Below are 16,180 nucleotides of genomic sequence, written 5' to 3'. Positions count from 1 at the left end.
CATGTTTCAATAAGGGAACATCACTTTAGACAGACTTTCTATCATAATTTTAAAAGAAATACAATAATTTTTTTTTTATTTTTTTTTTTTTTAATTTACAAGAAACAACTCTGGAACAATATTAGCAATAGCTTTTTCAGATGGGATCATTCGTGACCCAGAAGCCTTTGCTGTTATATAACATTTTTTTGCTGTCCTTTTCAAGATCAAGGATAAAAACCCATTATACTGCTTGCAAAGACGACATTTTCACACAGATTAGAGACTTTTTCTTAGTGTGGCTATCAATCATTGCTTAAATTAGACTAACCTTTTCAGTGTTGTCAACTCCTATATTTAATAATTCTATTGAAGTTTGTTGTGGTTTAAGCTCAGCCAGCAACCCAGAACCATGCAGCCGCTTGCTCACTCCCCCTCTCCTTCCTCCCCCCACCCCCAGAGGGACAGGGGGGAGAACTGAAAGAATGTAACTCCCATGGCTGAGAAAAGAACAGTCCAGTAACTAAGGTATAACACAAACCGCTGCTGCTACCACCAATAATAATAATGATAAGGGAAATAAAAAGGGAAGAGAATACAACTGCTCACCACCCACCGACCGATACCCAGCCTGACCCAAGCAGTGATCTAGCCCTTCTAGGTAACTCTCCCAGTTTATATAGTGGGCATGATGTGCTGTGGTATGGAATACCTCTTTGGCTAGTTTGGGTCAGGTGTCCTGTCTCTGCTTCCTCCTGGTTTCCCCTCCTCCCTGGCAGAGCATGAGGCTCATAAAGTCCTTGGTCAGAGTAAACATTACATAGCAACAACTAAAAACATCAGTGTTATCAGCTCTGTTCCCAGGCTGAAAGTCAGAAACACAGCACTGCACCAGCTACTGAGAAGGAGAAAAAAATGACTGCTGCTGCTGAACCCAGGAGAAAGTTCCAGTAGGTGAAATACAAAACTCTTATTTAGATGTGTGTTTTTCCCAGTTCTTAAGGTTTCAGAGAAAGTTTGAACACAATAAGCTAATGCAGTCCAGAAACTCAGGAAGCAGAGAGCACAGGAATTTAACTTCATGGTAACTTCATGACTTCTGTTGCAGCATGGATTTTTAGTAGCTGATGTTTATAAACATGGCCGTACGTGGTCATTTCCCTAGTATCCCACAGATAGTTTATCCTCTGTGGGTGCAGAGTGGTAATACTGGACAGACAAGCCACTCAGGCAGTCTGCTCTGACCCTTCGGGATTAGGAGCACACTATTCAGCTATGGTTACTTGGCCTTCAGCATCAAATTTGCTTCAACAGCTGGAGGGCTGCTTGCAGGATCCCAGCCTAACAAACCACACATGGAGTCAACTCGCACCCAATTTAGTAAACTCCAGTATCCATGGCTGAAAGAACTCTTCCTGGGATCAACTAGTCTCCTCAGACTACAGCCAGTCCCTGAACTTCATCATGCTTTGGGGTCAGAAAGGGCTTCTTAGCTAGGCACAGTACTACTTATGATGCCTGGAAAAAGTTCAGCTTGAGTGCAGGGTTCAGTCTAATGAGTCCTTTCCTGCAGCCAGCTCAGGTCTAGCTGATGCACAATGAAGGCATGACCCAAGCTGTTACGTGGTGTCAGCCTTGTGTCTGCCACAAACTCCCCATTTGCTGCAGGTTACCATCCCCAGATAACCATGAGGATTTGGTTGTCTACATTTGCTTTTGGAAGCATTATATCTGTACAAATAATTAGGTTTACTTATTCAAAGTGACTGGTTTGGGGCTAAGTGCAAAAAACACAAAGGAGACTAAGTTTTTCAATTCATGTTATATAATTCAGTGTCCCAGCTTGTGAGGCTGTTACTTTTACATCATTGCAAGTTTGACAATTGGTTGGACACGATATACCAAACTTGGAGTGAATGCTGTACATAAACAGATCCTTAAAGTTGCTCCATGTGACAACGACACTGGGGCTGGGTTTTCCCCATATTGTTCCAGACTTCTATTTTTATTTCTTTCACTGCATCACAACACAGATTTGTTTCCTTCATTGAGTCACATTCCTTCAGATGACTTTCCATTACAAGTAAGTTCTATGAGAAAAAAACCCAAAACCCAAGAAAAAACCCAAAGGAAAAAAAAATATATAATTTAAAAAAACAACCCCAAACCTCAAAACCAAACACAAAGAAAAAACAACAACCCACAACTCATGCTCAAAATACAGATTCACAACCTTGAGCTCTTATCGACAGACCTCAGCATCCTTTCACATACCCACTGATTCCTTCTATTGCAGGAGACAAGAACATCCTTTCGGACAAATGTAGCCTTAATTTATAAGATCCTGCCTTCCTGAGAAAAACAAGTAGCAGACGGGTGCAGAGGAGCAGAAGGGTGCATGTGAGCAACAACTGAGGGAAAGGAATGGAAGAGTGGTCAGCACAGAATGCATCTAATCATTGAGGCAGCAGCCTTTAAAGTACGCATTAGCAAGTAAGATAGGGACACACACAAGAACCCTGGCCTGGGACATCTTGTAGTGCTCAATCTTATAATCTGGGTTCTTCACAACTGCAGTGAATTAACACCCTTTTTAATATTTTTTTGGTAAACACAGCTACCTTTTATTGAGATATGGAATAGTCCTGAAAAAAGTACACACACCATTTATCTAATACCAGAAAATGGACCATAACAGCTATTGGCAGTGCAGCAAAAGAACAACAGAAAAGGGTCACATGCAGGAAGCTTAAGTTAAGCAGCAAAGTAAACCCAGGAAATGGTTCACTTGTTGCTTCTTGATAAACATTTTATTACTTTACGCAAGTTCAAGTTGGTGATTTCCATCCCTTCAGAGCTAAATTTAAGGTCTGTAGCGTGTGCTTGTTCACTAAACCACACATATCATGGCATATATGTGCATAAGAAAGAAACCATAAAGAAAAATGAGACTGTAGCAAGACAAAAGGTGGGAAGATGAGTAACGGGTGGCTCTGAAGGGACATGTTAACCTCCTCACTAGAGGGAAAAAAACCACCCTTGCTTGATGATGACGACAGGTTTTTGTATTGTAAAATTACATCCCATCACTTGGGTATTATTCCAACTCAGCACGTTGAGCACTAGCATGGTTTTGGCTTTAGTACCATCACTGTCAATTATCTCAGAATAATTTACCACTAAATCTAAATCTAAAGGCACAAAATATCTCTTAACATATGCAGTATAATTGCTCCATAACCAACACAAGATTGTGCACATACTTTTAAGCAGACATTGAAAAATACTAAAAAAATAATTGGTATCCATATGTTTACAAGAATATTTCACCAGTCTTCTTTCAATGGAACATAAAAATGCTGTATCAGCCTCTGAATCCACAAGCTATTTTTATTTCCTGATCTCTTATGTCTCCACAGTGACCTAAATAGTCAAATAACTTTACAAAGGAACAGTCACATTTTTCTTAGTGAAGTTATAGACAGTACAGCTTATGTCAGTGGAAGTGATACATTTATAATTGTACTTGTGAGAACATATAAAAGGTTGGGGTCATAAGCTGTTGGCTTCTTCAGCATGTGTAACCAGCTCATGGATACTAAAATAATCACAGCTTTTAGATACCCATAAGCCCAATGTCAGTATGTAAACAAGAAAATCAGTCAGCTGCCACTAAGCCAGTACACTGCTAATGACAAATGTATTCTATTCAACATTTTGTTAAAATTAGATAAAAATTACCAAATAGTTATAAATTATGGGCTTTGAAGTTACAGGTAGAAATGCTTATGGTTAATGTGGATATAAAGTTGAACATGAAAAATACCAGTGCTTTCGAATACATTGCATAAACCTGAACAGACAAAATCTCACATTCTTGTCCTTCTTTTTCCTATTCCTTCACAGTCCTCCTTCACATTTCCCAGTTTCTCTCTCTACAACAGCCAAAATATTAAATGGTAACAATTTGTTCACAGGTCACAAAGGGGTTTTGAAACACACTCTCTCTTCCTGACTGTATACACAGAACTAAGATACTGTATTTTTGATACCAACTAGCTAATAGGTTCTGAAATTGCAAACAGTTACTTGGGAAGCTGTGTTGAAGCAACCAGGCCCTAAGACTTTAAGGGCTCTGAAACAGGGACTGTGTGCTGTAACCAACTGCTGTCCCAATCACAACCGACAGCTGGAGAGGAAAGCAGTTAGCTATGCCACTGTTTCACCATGTGCAGATTAGATTGAAGTAGGGACAGAGGAGACTCTTTGCAGAGAATTTTTATTCTGCTAATGGATTTCTACAGCTACACAGAAAGCTGTAGTCCCATAATCCTTGCTGCCTTTCTGCAACTGGCTCATCTCCTGCCTCTCATCTCTCTTCCATCCCATGTCCCCCCACTATAAGAAAGATCTCATTAATTCCTCCTGAAAGAAAGCCTGCACAATACAAAGTGGTCTTGCTCAATTCTTGAGCTTGGCTCTTCTTCACCCTTACTACAATTCTTTCTGCCACCCTCCTCACACATACAGATGTTTGTCATCTGCTCTCAAACTGCTCCACAAGCTTAGTGACAGGATCCTACAGAGATCTCTGTTACAGCCATTCTCAGCCCTTCTCATTCTTCTCCAAACAGCTCCTTCCTGATTCAGTCTCCTTCATTAAAAGCACTCTTAGACATTCTCATTTAAAATAGGAACCTTGACCCCACTAATTACCATCCCACTTCCTTTTCCTTTCCAAAGTCAGTAACTACACTGTTCCAACAGCTGGAAAATACGCACGATGAAACTGGACAAAGGAATCTCGAGCAATCTGCATCCCATCCTAGTACTCCAACAAAGCCACTTTTAATGAACTCTCTAGTGATGTCTCCTTGGCCAGTGCTCAGAATGTATCTTACACAAAATTTCTTGAATTCTTGACCTCCCTTGGCTTTGTAGCTGCAAACCCCATTGTGTCTTCGTTCCTAATGGCTATTTCATCATGTTCCTCTGAGGGTCTTGCTCACTCAGCAAGACTGTTTTGTTGCTTCACTTATTTTCATTCATAAATTGTAGCAATGTTGCTGCTATGACCCTCCTCCTAACCTGTAACAATGATCATACAACTGCTTGTATTTAGTTTCTTCTCCATATTGGAACAGCACTTTAAAGGCCTTGGTTCTAAGTATCATTATTACATATACTCACTCTTCGGAGGTCTCCTGCCTCTCATTGGACTCTCCTATCACCCTTTATCTCTCAGTTTTCAAGCAAGTCTTGAATAAGCTTAGAAAAGCTCATTGTAAATATCTGCAAAACTAATGAAAGGCTTCAAAAACCTTCCTTCTGAATGATGCATACCAAAACCATAGAACTGATAACAGATCTTGGACAGCAGTATTCTAACAATATTGTTTGAAATATTTCCAATAAGACCATAAACATTTTTAGGATGAAGTTCAGCTCGTGTATTAGCTTTGGAAACAAAAGACCTAATCCAAAAGAACAGGCCCAAGAAAGTCCATGGAAATCGACATGCCAACAATTCCACCCTTGGCCTGCAGAGATCTATAGTATTCAGTTTCCAGCTGTATTTACATACAGCAGGTTTGTATTACTACTCTAAAAGTTTATCTCAGCATTTAAACTAGCATGTAATGTTACAGTGACACATAATTCCAGTCACCTGATCTTGTAGTTGAAATTGTACCCTTAGTATCACTACAGCTAAGTAAAAGACACCTTTAAAAAAAATCCTAAAGTCATCAAGTACAATCTTGGATGAAGGAATTTTTGTCTTTGTCAGTTGAAGACAATTTACACCAGCTTTCAGAAAACCTCACATGCAATCAGGTTGTCTTAGCATCTCCTTAGGATCCCAATGTGAAAAGGAGGGTTAGGTCTTGCAAGCTACTGCCCTCAAAACACTTGAGTGACAATGTAACCAGAAGCACAGGACAGAGTGGATGAGGGAAAGAAGGGTTAAACTTCAGGATTAAAGCTTTCCACTTCTGTTTTTCCACTTGTACTTCCTGAAAGCAAAATAAAAGCCTAACCACCACCCATCATTCCCCATCTTCACCCAAAAGTAGGAAGGACAAAACCTTAATGGATCTTAACCATGTACTTAAAAGTTTGTAGGATAGAGGGACCTGCAAAAGTGCTGCATTGTATAAATGACTTAAGGCAGGCTTTGCTTTCCTGCTTTTCTTGAACTGAGGCCTGTACATTACACTCTGACTTAGCAGGCCTCCTTTTTAAAACATGTTATGTCACCCAAGTAGGTGTCAGGCATTGCATACTCTTAACATTTAAAGAGACTGACTGGGTGATATAAGTACGATTGATGCCAAAGGCCTCTGAGGAAACAGTGTGGAATTTGTGGCTGGGATGAAGCTCTGAACTCACTTCAGTTCACCTTGCAAGGTCTGTTATTTCCAGAGAAGGTAAAACACAGAGCTTGCAATATGCTAATGGCAAACAACCTGTTGGACAGATCAGAGAGACAGTACCTGCAGAAGACTGTCTGTACCTCCAGGGTAAAAATAGGACTAAGCAGTTTGAAAGAGTTTACAGACGCATACAGGCTTTAAAAAATAAGACAACCAACAGTAAACCAAAAACTTATCCGTGTTACATAGTTTGTGGTATATCAAAAACTCTTTAAGAACAGAAGAGATAAAGCAGCTCCTTCTCAAGCAGGTAGTAATGTCAGCTTCCAGAGGAAAAGGTTAACACATACCAAACCATAGTGAACCTACCAGGGCAATACAGCAGGGAGGCAGAGATATTGCAGGCCAGAGTTCCAGTTTATAAATCATATTACTGGGACAGTTGAAACTCTCAAACACAGCTAGAATTCTAATTTGAAAGGAACAGTCACAAGGGACAAGAGTTTAAAATGCAGTTTGATCCAAGACATGAGTCATCTCTTTTCTTTAGAGCTGAAACAAGATGGTTGTAGATGAAGATTACCTTGTGAAAGTCATGCTTGTTTCCCATCTAAATAGCTATCAGCTTAAATACTTCACTTACAATCAGAAACATTTTTAAACTCACAATTAGCAGGGATAGCATCTGGTCTACAAGAGTCAACCAGCTCTTTGACTTCTGTGAGACATAAATCCAACTTTGAGGATGGACACTGAAAACGCATTTTTCAAGAAAACTTTTGAGTTTTGCCTTGAGAAAGAGTAAAAATAACTGCTTAACATAAAAAAACAAACAAACAAACCAAACCCAACAAACCTGAACTTCATAATGCTTATGGCACAAAAAGAAAACAACTCCAAAAGACACAGTTGTGTATCTAAATTTGTTCCTTGCTAATATGCAAACAGCTCCTGGCAAAACAAAAACTAACCAAAACATACTATTGAGGACTCCATTGAGCAGAGGGCTTTAATATTTTTTCCTAAATCTAAAAAAAGTATCAGTTCTGACATGACCAAATGACAGAACACCCACCAGCTGGAATGGCCACAGGAAACAACCCAGGTAGAAGGAAGCCCTCTGCAGAGCTAAAATACAGGGGTAACTCAGAATATGCGGTTCTCTCTGTGGTTTATGTAGATGCCAAGATGCAACTCCACTTGGCAGTGCATCTGAGTTCTGAGGATTTCCAAGGATGGTTCTTCATGATGTGTCATTAAAAAAGTGAGAAACGCACTAGAGCTTTTAATGCTATGGAAGGTTTGCTTTTATATACATATTCCACGTCTAAATAAAAAAACATTCTGAAAAGCACTGTGGTTGATACAGATACTTCTCTACAAGTAAACCAGCTTTAAAACAATAATATCTATCTCCACAGCACATTTGATGCGTCTGCATATAAAAACCCAAACATGAATTCTATTTGACTTACAAAATGTCAATAAACTGGCTGAAAACACAGCCTCCTGACACAACCACTTCTATTGATTTTGAGCTGCAAGCAGGAAAAGGGCAAACAAAAGTTAGCTTAAATGCACATATTTCCAATAGGTTTCTTATTACCAGTTATCACTTCAGTTGCACAAGTATATTGGATATGACTGATAATTTACTGTGAGGAAGGAAAAGGTAGGACTCGATAAGAATTTCACTGAGGTAGAAAAAGATTTCTTGCAACAACTCTGTCCCTGTTTTAAAGCCAGCATTTGGAGTTCAGGACTTTGGCTTCTACTTATCAGAACACTTAAGAATTTGTTTTGTTCCAGTGGTTCCTGTAAGAGTTAAATGTGTTTTTAGATATTCCACTGAACAGGAGTACAATTATTTGTATTACAATACAGATATTACTCAAGGGAACAATTGTGTCTTGTGGGTCTCCTGGGTAAAGCACATGCACACAGAGGGGAAAAATAATCAATTTCAATAGACACTAAAAATAGATGGCTTTTCTGAGAGAGATGCAAACCTTTTCCTCACATTCGAGCTTCTGTTTAGGTTTATAGTTCACTGATGTTAACAAGGCTATTAATATAGAGTAACATTTTATTGCTGTAGTCTGGTCTGAAATGTATATTTTAGAGAAAAACTTTCCCATGGCATCTTCCCACCTCCATTCTATATGCTGGTTCCTGGGCTTCTTCATTGACAAAATACTAGGATTTCCTTGGCTTTCCAAGCAGAAAAGAAGTAAGTACAATGGATTAACACCACTCATAGTTTAAAAAACCAAAGGACCTGCCCTGCTGCAAGTGAACTACCACATGTTTTCATTTCCTTTTGCAAAGTCTTGACACCCCATTACAAAATTCTTCAGAGCAGGTCTTCCCTTTAAAACTACATCAGCACAAATAGGGAAAATAACCAGAAATGCAGGTTCAGTTGGAACACAACAGTAGTTACTCTCCTACTGTATGTCCAGCTCCTAGTTTGAAAGAGAAAAAGGGAGAAGAAAGTAAACTAAGATTTTATAGTCTAAATGAAGTAGGTCCTTGTGAAACTGTTCACATCAGTCAGGACTATACATCTCACTACAGTGGCAGGTACCCAAAGCCACACAATATTTGTGTGGATTTCCCTAGTGCAAGCATAAGCCTGAAATGACAGAATAAGAGAAGAATTCAGAGATGCTTCACACTAGTCTGTAGCATTCCTGCTGATGGTTGGAGGTTTTTGAACTGCGTAGTCCCAGTTTACATGTAATTGGGGCATTTCACAGAGCTAGAGAAGGAAGCAACAAATCATAGAGTCATAGAGAGGTTAGGGTAAAGGACCTTAAGACCATCAAGTTAAGAAAGTCCATAAATGTTCTCTGGTGTCTGACTGTGAAGAGAAAAAAGTGAGCAATTATTGCATGGCTCTAGCCCACACAAAAAGTTAAGTTCTAAAGATTTTTTTTTGGTATTGTACATTTATTTACAGGCCCGTGATGAACTGTTTTCACATAATTCCGCTCACCAAAGAAATACGATTCTTTTCCAGAAACTCCTTAAACATCTCTATTATTTCTAAACATTGATTCAAAGCTTTTATAGACACAGCTAAGCGTGCTTCAAATACGAAAATAACAGCCCAACCCGCACCGGGGGTTTCCGAAAGTGCAAACCTGATACAGTAATTACCAACCGAAGTGAAACGTTTTATGATAAGATGCGATAAACCCTTACGCAACCCTCCGGCGTTGCCCTGGGCAGCAATCTGCCCTAATTTGCCATTGATTTTCCCCCGGAACGGCTGAGTGAAGACCTCCTCCTCAGCCGGCCCGACCCCTGCCCTCCCCGGCCCCGCTCCAGGGGCTTCCCTCCATTGTTCCTGCGGCCAGGACCCATGCTCGCGGTGTGTATCCCGGGCAGTGCGGGCGGTCCCGTCGGGAAGGGAAACCCCCATCACAGCCCGGACCTGGGGCCAGCAGGGCCAAGGCTGCTCCCGGGGCAGCAGCGGGCAGAGCTCGGCCAGCCGTGCCCCGCAGTGGACACGCCATGACTGTGCAGGATTCCCGGCTTCGGGGCAGTCGTGGCTCCCTCACAGGTGCCCCCCCGGGCGGGGGGCGGCCGCGAGGGCAGCGGCGGAGGGGCCGGCAGGGGCCGCCCTGCGGCGGTGGCGGGCCCGGTTGCCCGGGTTACGGCGAGGCACGGCCCGGCCCGCGGGCGAGAGCCCCGGCACTGCACAGCCCGGCGGGCGCGCCCCCGGCCCGGCACGCTGCAGGCCGGCCCCGCTGAGCCCGGCGGGAGCCCCCTTCCCCTCCCGCTCTGCTCCACGCACACGGCTCCCGGGGCTCGGCACTGCCGCCTCCCCGGCATTGTCCGTCCCCGCCGCCGGCCGGCAGCACCTGCCGGCTCCCGGCCCCTCTCCCGCTGCCCCGCACCTACCAGACGGAGCCGTAGGCACCAGAGCCCACTGGGGTGAGGTTCTGGTAGCGCTGGGGCACCTCCCACACCGTCTTGTTCAGCTCCTGCCGGTAGAAGCTGCCGCGCTCGCACATTTTGCCTAAGCAGCCAGCGGCAGCAGCAGCGGCGGCAGCCGCCCCTCAGCCGGGGCGGGGAGCGAAGCGGGCACGGCCGGCGCCGGCGGGGAGGAGGGACCGGGAAGGGAGGGGAGGGGACAGGACAGGAGAGGAGGGGAAGGCGGGAGGCCGAGGGGGTGGTGGCAGCGTCCCGGGCGAGGGGCGCCCGGCGCACAGGCCGCGGAGCCCCGGGGCGGTCCCCGGTGTCCTCGGCGGGGGGTGCCGGGTGGGCCGGAGCGCCAGTCCCGCCCCGCCGCGGCCGGCATCGCTGCGGGAGCGGAGGCTGGCACCGTTCCGGGCGGAGCGTGTGGGCAGGGGCGGACACCTGCCCCTCGGCCTGGCAGCCCCCGGGGTTTCAGAGCATTGCCCACACCTTTCCTGTTTGGTTTCGGCCGCCTGAAGCTTCGCTTGCTCGGGGGGGCAGCGGTGGAGGGCGGTGACCCGGCAGCGGGGCTGGGCCGGGACATCGCCCGTGGTCAGTGATGCCGGCAGCGGCCCTCACCTGCTGACGGAGGTCTCGGGTTTACTAGGAGTCCCCCGGTACGAGAATTTCTCCTCAAAGCATTGACTCCTGCATGCAGTCATCTGAACGCCTCTGCTTTTCATCAGGAAGGACTCGAGCCCTCAAAATAACAGAGGAAAAATCTTGAAAACTTTAAATCTCCAAAACTCATGCATCATTAAAGTAAAAAAGTTCCATTTTGTTTATGGCCTTTTTCTTTTCTTTAAAATGTGCTTTATACAATAGTTCAATGACTTGTGGAATCATTGCAACGCTACCGCAATGTTACCAGTATATTTCCCTATATAATATTTGCTATTTTCCTTCCATAACTTCTTATGCTTCCTTGAGCAATTCTAATTAACTTGTAGGTAGCCTGCTAGTGTGGATTCAGTATGTGGAGATTGCTCCGCACCTGCCTTTAAATCAGTGTGAAATGTAAATCACACACACACTCTGTAAATCAGAGCCCTCATGTAAGTCCTCTGTGTTTCTATACCATGAATTGCAGTTCACTTTGACGAATGAATGCTCAGCTCACAGTAGGACCTCACTGTGAGCATACAGAACTTGTATGCTTGAATAGCTGTGAGCATGATGAGCCAGTAGGTAAGTTTTATGGATGCTCCAAAGAGTAGATAGTTCAAGTTCCATCTCTGAAACCCCAGCCTATGTTGCACAACAGGACTGTCATACCAGGACTACGTGAGTGAACAGTATCAGCAGCTTTGGCATCTGCTCAGTGTATTTCAAACTGAAAAAGACACGGATGATGCTACTACAGCCATTTATCTGCAGCTGTCCACTCAAGGGGTACTAAGTACTCCTAAAGCCATAGCCTAGTTCTCACTTGTACACCACTCTAGCACAACAGAAATCTCTAGTCCTTTCCAGACTGCTCCTTGGTCCCACTTGAATTTCTGTGCTGACGGTGTAGTACTTTTAGGAAATGGTAAGTGTGAAAAACCTAACACAATGTTAATTTATCTTTTCTCAACACCACCATTCTGAGTTTTAAAATCAGAGAAACACTGCAGTCACTCTACAAGCCAAGAAGAAATATTTCTGCCCTGCCCCTAGAGTAAGCAGTCCCAAATGTTTTCCAGTGCCAGAATGAAGCAAATACTGCCTGACTTTTATTCTACTTGGTCTCTGGAGGTGTTTTGGCCTCTGGCCCTCACCCACTCACCAAGTGTTAGACTATTTCTTGCTGACTGTGGCCATGATATTGGGGAGTGGAATCTATCCATGTCTGCCCAGGCTTCTAATTGTGCAATTTCCACAGGAGCTAATTTTCTGTTTGTTGTTATTTACAGTCGCTCTCAATTTCCTGTCTTCTGTGAGCTTCTGTCAGTTATTTGTATTGCAATCATGACTCTGAGATTGTGCTTGATTACCTTGTTTTATTGGATACTACATATGTGATGTTCTACTCCGTGTAATGAGGGAGATATTAGAAAACAGAGAGGCTGGAAGACAGTGTATGGGAATTGTCTCAGATCTAGGCAGGTTACAGGTCCCCAGAGGCCTCCTGTAAAGCAAGCCCTGACAGCTGCTCCTCCCACAGCAGAAGCAGCTCATCCATCTTTACTGGCACTGTGGAGACACATGAGGAAGTGGAAGAAGCAGCTCCCTTGTCAGCCACATTCTTGTCTTTTAGTTCCTGTTTTACAGGCTGGCCAAGTCTGTGTGTGTACAAGGGACAGAGAGTGTGTGCCCTCTGAAGAGCTGTGAAAGCTTAAGGAAGAGAAGGTCACGGCTTCCTCTGTACATACGTTGCCTTCTTGGGAGCTTTCATTTCCTATACATGAAATACTGCTATATTAAACTGTGCCTGAGGCTGTGTCAGTGATACCCATGGACAGGGGGAGGCCCTAAAACTGATGTGGACACTGCACACCCCTTCTCCTCCTGCCCTTACAGCTGTGTAACTCTGACAGTTCCTCACCATGCCAAGTGCTGATGGCTGGGGGGCTGTCATCCCAATGACAGGTCAGCAGGACTCACCACATTTCATATATGTCATTGCATTGCGGCATGGGAGGGAGGCTCACATGCTGCAGTGGGGTGGGTTAAGACACCAGGCAGCACGTGAGGTAGAATCCAGCTGTGTGAGCCTCTCGCCTGGTGAGCAGGGTGTCAGACATGAGCCCTGGCTGCAGGCGTGAGTAGCCCAGGCCCTGGAGCTGGGGATGTACGGTTCCTCTGATGCTCAGCAGCTCCAGTGGGAACCAAAGAAAGAAAATTTGCTGGTGTAGAAGGGCACTGTTTTCTGTTGTGGCTGTTCCTGTACTGCATAGTCAAATCCTATGTGATTCTTACTAGAACAAACCGCAGTGGAAACAAATGATTTTATTATTTTAGCCAGTTCTGAGTTACTAATTTCTAGTTATTTATTTCCTTTTTTTTTTGTTTGATACATTATGGAAAGCTTGCACATCTTTGCCTTCTGGCTCCTCTGTCATTCTCTAGCTCTTTTGATTCTCAGTTTAGGAATCAAAATTCATAATACAGTTTAAAGATTGTAACTTTCATGTTAATAATAAACATGGAAACTCAAAGAAAGAAAATGCCACCTTGCTACTGAAAACATAACATTTCCTGGTTGGAAACATTATCATATTGTTGTAAACCCGGCACTGATTTAAAACAGGCTTTGGAAAACACAGGACAGACTGCCAGCAGGTTGGAGTTCAGACTGTTCTCAGTGTAACTGCTGTAAATGTAGGGTAGCTCTAATAAAGACTAAAATGGGAAGCTCAGGTTAGGTATAAGGAAGAAGTTCTCTAATGTGAGGGTGGTGAGGCACTGGAATGGGTTGCCCAAAGAAGTGGTAAATGCTCCAACCCTGGCAGTGTTCAGGGCCAGGCTGGACAGAGCTTTGGGTGATATGGTCTAGTGTGAGGAGTCCCTGCCCATGGCAGGGGGTTGGAACTAGATGATCTTAAGGTCCTTTCCACCCCAAACCATTCTGAGATTCTGTGATTCTATGATTCTAAATGTCAATGAGGTTTTAGAATGAACCACCTTAATTCTGTCACCACATCTTTTTCAGTATAAACCTGAGAATGTCATAAAGATGCTTTCTGTGCTGCTTTCTTTTGAAAATGTAAGGAATAATTAACATCTTTATAAAAGAAAAAATTATATTGTAATGTTGCATCCAATACCATTAATAATAAAACATTGTGGTAATTAGCTATAACATGATTTTATTTTCAGGTTCTTGCAAATTTCTGAAACCATGTCTATGAATATGTAATTATAACATAGGAAAGCTGTCACTGTTTGTAATGACAGAAAAGGCGAAGTACAGGCAGCAGGAAAGGCTTAATGAAGCCTTCTGTAAATAGCAAGTCAATCATTAGCTAGTTTCCATGAGATTGCTTTCCCAGAGACTATATCTTTGTTACTGAATTACAAGATGCTGCATATGCCTGCAAGGTAGTATCACTCTTCTTTCTGCTATCAACAGTCTTTGCTTCTGAATTCCTATTTGGAAGCCTTACAGCAATCAACCCAAGTTGATTCAGATGACCTGCTACAGCCTGAGCCTGTTATGTCCTGTTATAGCTTAGGTATTTAAACTGGAGAAACCTTTATGATACTGTGAGAAGATGAAGGGTCTCACTTTGGAGAAAACTTAAACTTTAGCTACTCGTTTTAACCCTCAAGTTTGATAATGAATACCTATGATTAGGTATGAAATCCACCTTGAAATCCTGCTATTGACTGAGGACTTTCAAAATCTAGCCTATATCATAATAATTACATGGCAAGAATAGGTTTTTATTCTTTCTGAGAAGACAGATACTAACATAGTTTAGGTTCAGAGTTGCGGCTTTGTTTCCCTCTCTCCTCAATTCTTTCTATGTGGAATTGGGATGATCACTAGGTGCCTGTGTGTGCCACCCTTCCACATTTATGAACTGAGACTAGGATCGTTTCCCTATTTTAAGATTGCTATTACCTCAGATAGTAATAGCACTCGTACTAGTTATTATTATTGTCTGCAGATATTGATATTTTTCAAATATTCTTTTCATACTGTTGTGGATGCAGAGTGGGAAATATTTTCTAATACCCTGTTAAATAAATGTAATTCAAAAAAAAATAGAAATCAGTCTCCTTTACCTGAAGTTACAGTGAAGTTTATCTTGGTCTCCTGTAGTCTACCAGTACAGGTTGGCAGTGTTTTGTTCATCCAGGAACAACGTATGGGTATTATTCTAAGCTCATGTTGATATTAGATTTTCAATGAGATTTGGACTGCAAACATGCTAGCAGTTGGTGTCAGAAGTCTCCAAAATAAATCTAATAAAATACAATATCCTGCTCAGTCATGTCAACAAGGGCTCCTCATTGTATGTACTTTCAGAACAAGGCCATCACCAGAAAAATAAATACAGATTTAACTTCAAAATTATTCCTAATTAAGTCAACAAAGGTCCAGATATAATGAGGGAAGGCGGAGACAGGCTATTAATATATAGTGCTATTTTTTTGCTTTGTATTTCTCTTGCAATCCATGTAATTATTTTGCCTGGTGTCTCACAACAGCTCTGTGGTGCTTTATTCTTATGCATAATACTGCATCATTCAAACACAGCCTAATATTGACATGTATAATCAGTAGCTGCGGAGAGCCCAGCACTGCTCCCATTCAAGTCAAAGGCAAATTTCATTATGTGAATGGGAGCAAGAACACATTGTTCCAAATGCATTAATTTGGGTTTATGTCCTGAATAAACATCAGTTATAAATTTCTTCTGGTTGGCTCTGAAGACACTCCAAAGATAAAAGCAGACGTGGATGTAAGAGCTGTACACCAGGCTCTGTGCTTTTTTTTGCATATAAGAAATCACACTCAAGGAAGGCTGGTTAATTGACTATTGCATTGTCTCTTTTGGCTCCAAAGAAAACACTATGGGATCTTTAAAATGACTGTGCATTCCTAATCATAAATTCCTCTAATTACAATCCAAAAATATTTATGTATTGGAGCAATTATATTAATGAGTTGGCAATTTGGCTAAAATTATGTTTATTCTGCACATGAAGTTATTATGAAGCAAGGCTGTTACTTACAGGGCTTCTAAATAGCCAGGGTTGTAAGTATGTACAAACTTGAACATACACCTGTAGGGCTGCTTTGCCCATTCCTGTGAGCTTCAAAACATGGCAAGCACTAATAAAAATATACAACAATATGTGAGTTTTGGTTCAGCTTTAACTCTTTAGGAAGGGAACACCTAGAGGAAACAGCTACCAAAGTTGTAAAA

At 42.6% G+C, this 16,180-nt stretch overlaps 1 protein-coding gene across 1 annotated transcript in view; it reads right to left on the bottom strand.

Annotated features, from left to right (window-relative positions):
- The window catches only part of MAPK11 (mitogen-activated protein kinase 11), a 31,349-nt gene extending 20,925 nt beyond the window's left edge, over positions 1 to 10,424 (bottom strand). Inside the window, exon 1 of the mRNA XM_034063276.1 lies at positions 10,263 to 10,424. Coding sequence (XP_033919167.1) covers positions 10,263 to 10,375 — 113 coding nt within the window. The 5' untranslated portion in view covers positions 10,376 to 10,424. The remainder of the gene's footprint in view (positions 1 to 10,262) is intronic.
- Between the last annotated feature and the right edge of the window lie 5,756 nt (positions 10,425 to 16,180).

The sequence above is a fragment of the Melopsittacus undulatus genome, chromosome 5 (assembly GCF_012275295.1).
Source record: "Melopsittacus undulatus isolate bMelUnd1 chromosome 5, bMelUnd1.mat.Z, whole genome shotgun sequence".
NCBI lineage: Eukaryota > Metazoa > Chordata > Aves > Psittaciformes > Psittaculidae > Melopsittacus > Melopsittacus undulatus.
Note: the sequence above shows the minus strand (reverse complement) of the source record. Positions and strands in the feature narration are given on the sequence as shown.